The sequence below is a fragment of the Catharus ustulatus genome, chromosome 5, assembly GCF_009819885.2.
Source record: "Catharus ustulatus isolate bCatUst1 chromosome 5, bCatUst1.pri.v2, whole genome shotgun sequence".
In the NCBI taxonomy this organism is placed as follows: Eukaryota; Metazoa; Chordata; class Aves; order Passeriformes; family Turdidae; genus Catharus; species Catharus ustulatus.
The window spans coordinates 58,306,388-58,318,565 of record NC_046225.1 but is presented as its reverse complement, the minus strand read 5'-3'; the positions used below and the strand labels follow the sequence as shown (position 1 = coordinate 58,318,565).

The 12,178-nt window shown below is 39.0% G+C and overlaps 1 protein-coding gene across 1 annotated transcript in view; it reads right to left on the bottom strand.

Annotated features, from left to right (window-relative positions):
* ADGRA3 (adhesion G protein-coupled receptor A3) overlaps positions 1–12,178 on the bottom strand; it is a 55,303-nt gene that overhangs the window by 17,843 nt on the left and 25,282 nt on the right. Inside the window, exons 7-9 of the mRNA XM_033060321.2 lie at positions 11,264–11,477; positions 10,176–10,340; positions 1,985–2,186 (exon numbers count right to left, since the gene is read on the bottom strand). Of these exons, the coding sequence (XP_032916212.1) occupies positions 1,985–2,186; positions 10,176–10,340; positions 11,264–11,477 (581 nt within the window). The remainder of the gene's footprint in view (positions 1–1,984; positions 2,187–10,175; positions 10,341–11,263; positions 11,478–12,178) is intronic.

Below are 12,178 nucleotides of genomic sequence, written 5' to 3'. Positions count from 1 at the left end.
TTGTGATGTTCAAAATAGCTCAACTACGTTTGTTCAAAGGCTATAAACATGACTGCAATATGATTACATTTAACACTGGTCTCTGATACAAGAAACTTCTGTGTAGAATACTGCTAAAAATTCCAGACCTACTACACATAAAAAGAAGGCGACTTTTGTAAGTAAAAACAACTCCCATATCCAAAACTTTCCCCTTCTCCTGTTAAAAAAAATTCAGCATAGAATACCTATGTACATTTATTTTTGAATAGATAATAGGAAGTTATCTACTTTACACATGAAAATTATTCATTTGCTTTTCTGAAGTTACCAGACTGATGCTTACATTTTAAACTTTTTAACACAAAGTTGGCTACATTCTTCTACAACCTGAAAAATGTTGGCAAACCAAAAGCAGTTATAACAAGCTGAAGTTATTTTGGTTCTTGAGCAGCTGAGCTACAGTATATAGACAGGAATGGCACTGACTTGTCGCACAGGCCTTATAGAAAAACGTGAATTCTCAGGTGAGAAAAAAGCAAACCAGTAGCATTAAAGCTCTATTTAAGCTAACACTCAACCTTTCTGTGTTCCAGAAAAGGACAAAGTGATCCCCAGCATCATCTCTCTCCTCTTAACCAGTCATTAAGAAAGAACACTCTTCATTTGAGCCCTCAAACCTGTCTCATGTGACCAAACCATGGCATGAACCTCTAGTGCTAAGAATATAAATCAGTAAAGCAGAATAGTCAACCTCTAAGCTAACAGACATACCCTTTCTTTCCTTCTCACCCCTGCCATCTTCAGGGGTCCTCAGGGAACCAGAGCAGGAGAACAAAAAGCTATGTCAGCATTAGGAAGTCCCTGAATGCAGAGGGAGCAAGTCAGCCCATCTTACACGATATGCAGCACAAATCTTTTGCCTCAAACTGGAGTAAACCCAATCAACTGGACATCAAGATTGCACTGTGTGTATAAATCTAAGACATCCCAGTGGGAAAATACCAGTTTAGATCTCATTTTCCCAGTTGGGGGCTGAGATGCTTCAGACAGGTAGTGTGAAGTTTTCCCTAATAGAATGTGAGATGAACTGGAACACTCCAAATCCACACAACATGTAGAAATCCTACCCTGGGCCCAGACAAGCACCATAGCCCTATGATAAACCTAAGTGGTGCTATCAACATCATCAACTCCAGTGACCAAGCATTATTAATGAAAAACAAACAAAACAACCACCAAACTCCAAAACACCACACCAAAAACAATCTCTTATTTCCATGGTTTCACCTATTGCATCCATACAAGTGGTCTGACTGCACGAGTTGGAAAACAAGCTTAAACCAGAAGTTGAAAGCTTTATGGAGTAATTTCCAACACAGCACCTACACAGACAAGGTTTGGTACATTGCTGCAGAACAGCATTTGAGGAAGTATGCATTAACTACATAAACCTCAAAAGCAACTTAGAGCTGAAAAATTTTGTTTGATACCTACAATTTTAATTCTAGAATACTCTCTTGGATCCTGCTAAGTGCTACCAGATAAAGAAGCCTAGTTAATACTCACCACTTTCACTAGTTAACTCTTATCAATCACACCAATTCTATCAAAGGTTTACAGCCATAAAGGCAGAGCAGAGTTTGACTACTCTCTACTACTGTAACGAGAAGAGTTGCTCTCCATTAAGCCTGCCTTGTTTCTTTATATGATTTGGGCAGAACAGGGCATCCAGCTGACAAAAATAATCATGACAAGCCATTCTCTTCTGCTTTACATAAGTACAAAGAATGAAATTTTCAATCTATGGGCACTCAAAACAGATACTAAACCAAGCCTTTAACCTAAACCTACAAGTTCCAGTATTGTACTTAGAGGCATGTGTCCATTATAAACTATCTAGATCAACAGTATTTCCAGCTTAAAGAAGATAAAGGGTCTTCTGAGTTTTTATTTTCATTAATCAGATTTTCATAATTGGGTTTTACAGAAATGCACAAATTACCTGATTGAACATATAAAGAACTCGAGTCACATCATTTGCATACTGGCACCTGGAGTAGTCCTCGTCTGCCCAGTACCCTCCCCTGTCGCATCTGCGCCAGGCTCTTCTCTCATCCTGTGAGTTGCCAGGATATATCCCACTGCCAGCAGAATAACGTGTGCACAGCAGGTATGCTGTGATGCCTGCCAATGTTCTGGGCCACCTGGGGAGTCAAAAAGAAAAAGAAACCCTCACATTTAGACAAATTTACATGACAAGTAAATAAAAGGATTAAGCACTACAACATGAAATAAAGAGACACTCAAAACTAAGCATCTCTAAACTATTTAAAGGAACACCTTGGCTCATCTTCAGTATTTTCAAGCTGTTCATATTTGTGGCTATTAACAAAATGAGTTCTAATGCTAGCATGCTTTTTTTGAATTCTTTCATGAGGTTTCAGGTGGAGAGAAGAAGGTGCTTATAAAACAACTAAAAATAGTTTACAATTTTTTGATAAAAAAACCTTGCCTACTTCATGAAAAATTCCCAGTTAACACTATTAAAACAAGTCTTGTGTTCTACTTGTCCTCTACACATGCATCAATGCAACTTTCAAACAATTGCATTCATATTCTTAGCAAACAGCAGATATGAACAGCAGACTATACTTGTAGTATTCAAGAAACAGTAGTAGCAGTAGTACAACCACTCTGACCAGTTTTGCAAACAAAATATCAAATAGAAATTAATGGGAAAAAATTGTTCATAATATCAAGAAAGGAGAAAAGAATTCCTTTCACTCATGTGAAGCTGTGCCCTTCTTAACTCCTAACATGCTCTCCACTTTCTCCTCTAGTTTTACTGCATATTTTATTTGTACAAGCACAGACAACAACTAAAAAAAAACCAGAAAATAAATTGCAATACATCTTTAATGCACTGATCATTCATTAGAGCAGAACTGATCCAAGGAAAAAAATAAGAACAGAAGAAAACCATGCCCAAATTAAGATGCAATGCTGAGCAGACAGAAGGGACAAGGACAAGGAATAGCAGCCAGTCTGCCTGCCCCTGCTTCTGGTTCTCTACCCTGTTATATGCATAAGCTCACATGCATAAGTGCCATTTTATCATTCAGACCACAGACCATTTAATTCTTAAATTTTAGAAGTAAAAAGCACACATACCTAAATTGCAGAATATTCAGTATCTCAAATTTAACAATCCAACATATAAGGTTTAATTAAAACTAAGAACAAGCGAGCTTTACTGGATCATCCCAGGCTTTCTGCAGCCTCATTATGTCAAGTTCCTTTAAGAGTCTTAAGAGCTGACACAGTTTTTCTAAATTTTAAGTATTTTAAAGGGCCTTGTACAAAGCAGTTGAGTACTAAAACTGGAACTGGTCAAACAAAAAATTTTGACGGATTACACTGTGATTTAGGGTTTTCTTTTATATCTGGACTGCATTTTAGTAAATGGCCATTTATTCACTATTATCATCAAGATTTAGAAATGCTACGAACATCCAGATATTTGAAAAAACAAAATTTCCCTGTTTGCAGGAGGATGAAGTAAACACCTTGAAGGATTTCCATTTGCAGGAAATTAAAAATTTAAGCAATATTCCCAACACAAAAACTGAAGTCAGCACCATTTTCCCCTCCCATATTCATAAGTTAAGTAATATTCCTTACTGAAGATGCTAGAATTTATCACAGTTCTTCCTGAGAGAAGAGAATTAACCCCAGGGATGGACTAAGGCAAAAGGCTACATTTCTCAATTATGTGAAATAATAGAAGATATTAACTTTTTAGGGTACACTAGAAGTCTACTCTATCTTAAATTCCCATTTATTCTTAATTAGTTCCAACAGAACAATTGTAACTTGTTCAGTAATGGAAGAAAGACACTTAGTTTAGACTATTTTGACAATTACTTAAGTTTGGGTAAGAAGTAACAAAAATATAGTTGCTGGTGGCATCCCAATATTGCACAGGTCATTGCAACAACCATAAAAGAATTTTAAGTCGGCAAGAGAACTAATGGAAAAGACTAGATGAAAAATACAGTAAACTAAACTAGGAAACAAGGACTTAAATTTAACTACCTTTAAATTTAACTACCTTTTGTAACAGCTTCAACATTACAGATCAGTTCTCCATATTGTAGTGGCATCATTTCATTAAGAAATGGAGACTTGTTATTATGACCATCACTAGAGTATTTGAATACTAGAAAAGACAGATTATTTGGGTATCCAGCAGAGCTTCATCCAGCCCAGCAAATATTAATTCATGTACACTCAGAGCCTTAGCAGCCACTTCAAGTAATTAAGAGAAGTGTCACCATCAACCAATACCAGAAACGAAAACTTACACTAGATTCGGTGACAATGGAGGTAGTTAAAAGAAAGAATAAATAAATTTCAAAATAATTAGCACAGACTTTGAATGCCTGGAACCATATCAGGGTATTTAAGAGGGAGTAAATTAATTAAAAGAAGAGGTATAGATTCTGCAACAATAACATAAGGATTTTAAAGTCTTTTTGACTCTAAAGAAGAAGGTAAAAGAAAGGACAAAAATCTTTCACAGAAAAAATTACAACAGTATTGTAAATTGTCACAATTCCAGTAGTAACCTCAATGCAAAGTTACATGCACCTCAGAAAGTTAAAAAAACATCAGACTGGATCATGTCTGGCCAACTCTGATCATGGAGAGAGCAAGTTATGCATCTGTGGGAAGGAAGGGAGGGACAGTAGGATACAATACAGGTACACTTATCCAAGGCTCTGAAATGTCAGTAGGGACAAACTGAAATAAACTCTAATTCAACATAGACTGGAAAAACAGGTACAAAGATGAAATACTTCTCTGCTCCCAATTTTTATGTACAGTAGTTTCACGAATACAAGCCGCACGGATTATAAGCCGCACCCCCGGTGCCTCGACAATGTTGCTGTCTTTGTCAATAGATAAGCCGCACCCCGAATATTAGCCGCACTTTCGTTCGTCGCGAGAATCCGTGCGCAGCTTTCACAAATTGGCCAATTAGTAACAGGATCGCGGCATAGCGGGCTTTACTGGCTCGGGGCGGGGCCAGGAAGGCTCAGCCCGCTCATGGTTGCCGACGGGGCCGGGTGGCCCAGCTCAGCGCCACGGCTCGGCGGGGCTGGCCGGGTGGTGCTGCCGCCGCCGCCGGGCTCGCTGGCCCCCCTCTCCCGTCAGCACCGCCCCGCTGCCGCGTTCGCTCGCCCGGCTGGCAGGGCTGCCGCCGCCGGGCTCGCCGCCCGCCCCGCTGCCGCTTTCGCTCGCCCTGCGCCGCGCCTCGCCTCGCGAGTGCCGCGCCCGCCCCGCGGCGCTTTCGCGAGCGGCGGCGCTTTCGCGAGCGGCGGCGGCGCTTCGCGAGCGGCGGCGGCGCTTCCGCGAGCGGCGGCGGCGCTTCCGCGAGCGGCGGCGCTTCCGCGAGCGGCGGCGGCGCTTCGCGAGCGGCGGCGGCGCTTCCGCGAGCGGTAGCACTTCCGCGAGCGGCGGCGGCACTTCGCGAGCGGCGGCGGCGCTTCCGCGAGCGGCGGCGGCGCTTCGCGAGTGGCGGTGCTTTCGCTCGCCGAGCGCCGCTTTCGCTCGCCCGGCCGGCAGGGCTGCCGCCACCAGGCTCGCCGGCCGCCCCCTCCCGTCTGCACCGCCGCTGCGTTTCCTCGCCCTGGCCGGCACTGCAGGCCCCCGCACCGCCGGGCTCCCCCACGCTGCTGGCCCCGATTCTGCTGGGCTTCCCCCGCTGCCAGGCAGCCCCACCCGCCGGCCTTCCTGCTTCTGCCATGCTCCCCTGCACTGCTAGCCCCAGTTCTCCCGGGCTCCCCCGCCATGCTGGCTCAGGCTCTGCCGCCCTCCCTGCCCCGCCCTGCTGGCTCAGGCTCTGCCGCCCGCCCCCCACACTGCTGGCCCCGCCTCTGCCAGGCTTTCCCACCTCTGCCGGGGCCGGCCGGGCTCCAGCTTGGCTTGGGGCTGCCGCGGGCTCTCACTTCCGTGTTGGCAGCTTTTAGAATTTTGTTAATAGATTAGCCGCCCCGGAATATTAGCCGCACTTCCGGGTTTCCACCAAAATTTTGGTCAAATTGGTGCGGCTTGTATTCGTGAAATTACTGTATTTATAATAAGCCTTCGGAGAAAGAAGCCAAAAAGAAAACAGGCAGATGAGGACAACTAATAAATCAGCTGGCACAGCTGTTACAAGACATGCAGGCCGACAAATACCTTGCATAATATACTCAAACCTCCACTTCTGGAATGCAAAGTCAAGTTTCCAGAAACACTGCCACTGGAGTACCAAAACATAATTTCCAAAACCATTTATCAATGCTGAAACTTTTATATTAAGTTTCCACAACAAAGATGCCACTTCGAAAGGGGTATTTGTCTCTGTCTTTACAGTTTTCTAAAAGTTGTATTTTTCCAAAGCATTTACACTACAAGTGTGGTCAGCTCAATTTTCACTGAATGTATCACCTTACAGACTGAGTGTCACATGGCCTTGGAATAATTTAAATTCTGTGGTCCTGACAGAGGTTTTATGACACAACCTCCAAGAAAAATATTTTTACTGAAATATGGCACATCCTGTTCCTTTTCTTACTATTCACATCTAGTGCTAAAGAAGTAGAAAAAGAGAAAATAGAGTTTCTCTCTGGTTCCTCAGACTAGGACTCAAATGTAAAACACTTTTTTACATTTAAAAAAATGTAGAACAGTTTTTTAGGAGAACTTTAATTATTATGCTTTTAAACAAGTAGTATTTCTAAGCTATATATATGTGTGTATCTTCTAGAACTTGGGTAGCCGTCAAACAGAAAAAAAGTGAGAGTTGCATTGTTTAGCACTGCTTCAAAGGTTATTAGATTATCTGCCTTTTCTCCCTCTTCTTATCACCACTTTCCCTATTTTTATTACCCCTTTCTTGCATTATTGTCCTTTTACTCTCCCTGAGTTTACTTCGCATTCATCACAGTATTTTATCACCTTTTGCCATGATCTTCTCAAAAGAATACAAGCAATGCCAGGTAGTCTTATAGTCTGTGCTAACTTTAGAATAAATTTAGGTATGTACAGAAACATTTTACTGTTAAGACAAATGCATTATTTCTATAATGATTTGGAAAGCTTTATATTAAAGCAGACATAAAAGGTGGGCAATTTAAAACTCGAGGGCTTTGTGCTGTAATCTCACATCACAAAAACAATATAAATGCACAGCACCATGAAGAGAAATGCTTCCAAGCAACAGCATCCCTTATCCTCTTTCCTCTGCCATCCACAAAACCCCTTGTGTAGGTACAAGTTTCTTTGCAGCCCAGTGGTGAATGAGATAGGGGAACTATCTTTAACTACATTTCTCTTATTCCCTAGTTTTGCTAAATGAATGTTAAGCAGTACCATTCTCAGTCATTAACTGTTTCCTCCCAACACCTGTATGACACAAGCTAAAGAGGCATTCTCCAGTTTCCATGAAGCCAGAGAGGATATCCTTCCAGCAGAGCTCAAAAGGTGATTGATAGCATGAAATTCTTACCATGCAAACAAAGATTATGTAAGTTTGACTGTATTCTTAATTTCTTGGTAGTCTAAGCTTGAATATCTCATGGTTTTCCCAACTCCTAGCAGAAGTGCAAATTTGGGCTGTATTAACACTCTTATTTCATTACTCTGTGTAATTAGGTGCTCAAAATTTATCACATACACATGAGTGTAGACAGCTGTGGGGGAAAAGATGGTTCATTTACGTTTAAGCACTTTAATTTAATTTCAGAGGGAAAGGAAAAGGCAGACCATGAGATTATAAAAGAATCCTTTCCTTCATACATATTAATTCTGTTTTGAAAGTACTAATTTCTTTAAATGAACAGTAACTTTCAGTTACAATGAGTTTTTATATCATAATTTTATTGATTTACAGATAGTCCAGACTCTTTTTATTACCTCGTAGTAGATCTCTAAATTCTGCAAGATAATTACAGTTTTAAAATATGTTACACCCAATGATTAACACTTTTCAAAAAGATAATTCTTATATTTAAAAAATAATTCTATCAACTACCAGCATAAAATTATGCTAAACAGAACAGTTAAAGGATTTACTGAGTGGAAGTATTTTAACATGCAAACTGTATTTTCAATTTAATCATTGATTGTAAAATACTCAGGGATATTATCTGAGTAAGACTTAGAATATTTAAATTAAAGAAAATAGATTCCATGATGAAGTTTTTGCCTAACCCTTACAATCTATGCTGAACTAACACTGAGCCAAAGACACTGTCGACAAACACCCTCCTCCATTACTCTTTGCTATCCCATCTCTGCATGGATAAAAATCTAGATGCCAGTTTTGAAACACCATCCAAGCTAAAATGACTAACCAGTTCCAACTAAAAAAACTATAAAATCAAATTCACCTAGGATCATTTACAGCCATCTGCTCAGAACCATTTTCTCACTAGTCAAAGCCCTATTTCCATATGCTCTCAAAGGTGAAAAATTACTCTTTATTATTACTCTACTACTCTACAAGTCGAAGTCTGTTATAGTAAACCCAGACACAGTGAACTTTTTGATAAGCTGAACATTTCCTGAAATCTTATTTCTTTCTACTGAATTCCAGAGGGGGTAAATCCTATTACACTGAACAGTCACTGAACAGCACAGGTTAATTTAATGGAAAACACTTTGAAATAAGCCTTTACCATCTGTTTTCACCTCTAATGGCAAATCAAAGAAGAACAATTCACACTTGTATCATAAAAAAATGCATAAGTGATTTAAATAGATGTGTTCTTTGATGAATACAACCTGCATCTGTTTGACTTTCTTCGCCTTTTATCTAAAGCAGGAAGTTCTCCTTTGCTAATGTAATGCCTATCCCTGCAGTTAAAACAACCACAGTGTAAAAAGAGGATATGTGCAAAGTTACTGATATATATAAATAATTCCTTACAATGTGGGAGTGAAGTTCTTCAGTAATTCTAAATTGCCTATGTGCAGCAAGTGATCTTAACACTAATTCCCTTATTAATAGTTCCTTCATACTCAACCTTCTCAAATTGTCCAAGTGATGAACATAAAGGAGATCAGCTCGGAAATAATGCTCTCAGCCCAGACTTTAAGTGAATTTCTGCTACAACTCAAGGTCTTCTGCAATTGAAACTTGTTTTTCCTTCCCCCCAAAAGCTGTGTCCCTGTGACGTGGTTGAACTTACTTTTCATTTCTTAATATAAAAGATATATGGTCTTAGATTAGCTGCACACAAAGAAGATGACTAAAAACTCTAATGCACACAGGGAAAAGTTTCTAACTGTAAACAAAAGACCAGGCAGAAGATAAACACAGCCAAGCAGCATAAGGAAAGTGAAATGAGTGGATAAAAGCAGTTTATACAACATTAAGAAATCCTATGCACCATAGTGAACACAATGCTACTGCAGACACTAATACTCAGTAGTAAATACTGCAGGGAGGTAAAACACAGAGTAGTCATAAAGGGAATTACCTTACATACAGAGAATCTATACAGAAGCTATCTGTTACAGCTGGCACCTCCAGGAGTAACGTGTTGTTAGAGTGACCAGCAGCAGAAAGATCAGAAAAGGGAAAACACGTGAAGAGGTAAGAACAAAAGATAAAATACTCTGCAACACTCAACACAATGGAATATCACAGCTACCACTACAGTCCCAACAATCATTAAAAGAAAGCGGCACCATTCTTGTTTACTCTAATACTCACAGGGGGGGAAGAGATCCAAACTATGTTGTGTATTTCTTATATAGTGATTTTGTCATATAGGAGCAGAGGCTTTTAAAATGAGAATGATAACCTAGCAGAAATCCCCCTTGTCAGTATGTGGTCTAACTTTATCTTAAAGGTAATCTACTGAAGTTTAACTATTCCAATAATTTCATTTGTATATTTCAAATGTCATCAGTTAGTTTCACTATCTTTCAAGCATGTGTTACCAGGCTCAAAGTTTAACAACTCATAGAATAATTTCATGCACTTCTGTCAACACATAGTAATTTAGAACAGTTAAAAAAGTATTACACACCATTTACAAGCAAACATCCACGCAGGCACCTTTAAAGCATAAAATCTTAGTTAGAAGCGAAATTATATGGATTTTTCTTTACTCTGAAAAAACCCTGAGGTTACTAACCTGAAATCCCCTTTATTGTTCACAACCCTCTCTGGAGGACAGTACTGTGCAGAACTTTCTAACACCACAATGTCTACTGTTCTTGTGTTATTCCCACGTCTGGTTTGCACATGACAACCCCAGTTTCCTGTGGAGCCAGCCTGAATGTTTGAGATTGTCAGTGCACTGGAAAGACAAAACAAACAAATTCAAACAAATAGTCTTGCAATAACATTTGTTTAAGTTTTTACCAAAAGATGAATTAAGTACAGAAAGACGATGGAAGAAACATCAAATTACATACATCCATGAGTAATCTTATAAAATCAGACCTATTTACATCTCAATCTACTGTAATTAACAGAGAAGTATTTACTATTCTTTGGGCCAAGGTAGGAATTTTGCTAAGGCAGGAAACAAAAAGAACAGCCATAGGAAAAAAGTCACTTCAGAAAGAAGAGACAAGAAGTCCAGATTCCCCAAGTGTTACTGCTATTCAAGACAAAATTTTTAGTTGTTTAGAAAGCCCAAACTACAATAAATTCCCAAATGCATTATTTGTTATAAACATTGAAGCTCTAATTTACTAATGCAATTACAGGATATATAACCATTCTGTAGATGCTGAATAAGTCAACAATCTGCTGCAGGCAGAATAAATTACAGTTATGGATCTCTGCTGGAGAACAATATTAACAACTGTGGTACGCTCAAAAAGAAAAGTAAAGAATCCATGAGCAGTTCAGCTTAATGCCTCGTTTTTAACATTTTCATCATTTTAACATGCCATGAAAACAAACGTATCCTACCACCAACATATTTTAAAGGAATGCATCGGGTGAAACTTGCAGAAAATTAAAACCCAACTGCAACTTCTTCTAGTTAATCCTATTTTAAACATATAGATTTCACCTACCAAATCTATAAACCTCCTTCCTCCAACTTTATTGTTAATAGATGTGTGAAGGTTACTTCTCTACTAGGGATGTTTCTGTGTACATGTTCACGCAGTGAGGATATGAGAGGGCCTTTAATGGTTATAGAAATAGTCACTAAATCAGAGCAGAAAGTAAGAAGCAGGAAAAAACATTTTCTCACTATGGATTCACCTTGCAATCAGTGAGCAGTTATGAATCATGTTTTTTTCAACAAAAATACCCTGGGACTCATCAGTTTCCACTATCTTCCCATCCTGATACCACAAGACTTGCATGTCTTGATCAATATATGAAGCCATACATTGGAAGGGTAGACTGTCTCCTTCAAAGACCACCTGACGATGAGATGGAGTCATATAGAAAGACGGTAATTCAAGCGGTGGTTCTAGAATTCAAGACATAAACTCACAATTAATAGCAAGAATCTGTTATATACCTAATTTTCAAAAGAGGAGAAAAATACACTAAATGAGTATCAATTATTTATATATCAATATAAAGTTGCATTTGGCAAGATGCATACAAAAACTCCATTTAATGCATCGGATATTGAAAAATACAGATTATATTCTTTTTCAAAATGTGTATTCCTTTAATGCAATATATTTCAAGACTCTTTTGCCAGCCCACATCTAAAAGAGTGGAAAATAAAAATTTGAAGGACAAATGTAATTATGCATTTTAGTTCTTTTCACTAGGACTCAAAATCACAGCATGAAAAAAGCATATGAGTCTTTATTTTTATGATTGTAAGAATTCCAATATTAAAAAAAAAAAGTTCAGCAAGTTGGTCATGGTTTTGTCACAAAAAGAAGGCTAATGAAGAATAGAATCACCATGCAGGAAAGTAACTCATAAAATGACAATCTTTTAACTTCTGAAATTTGGGGTTAGAATAATTCACATATCAACCTAGGAAAGAAATTATCAGTTTCTGCTTCCTCTTGTCACGTTTAGGTAAAGACCTCTGAAAAATACAGATCAGCAGGAAAAAGGTGTTTATTGAGAGAGTTACTTATCCTTTGTTTCTACAAACTAACAACCACCATGATCAATTTATTTTTTATTTCCAAAAGCAAGCAATAA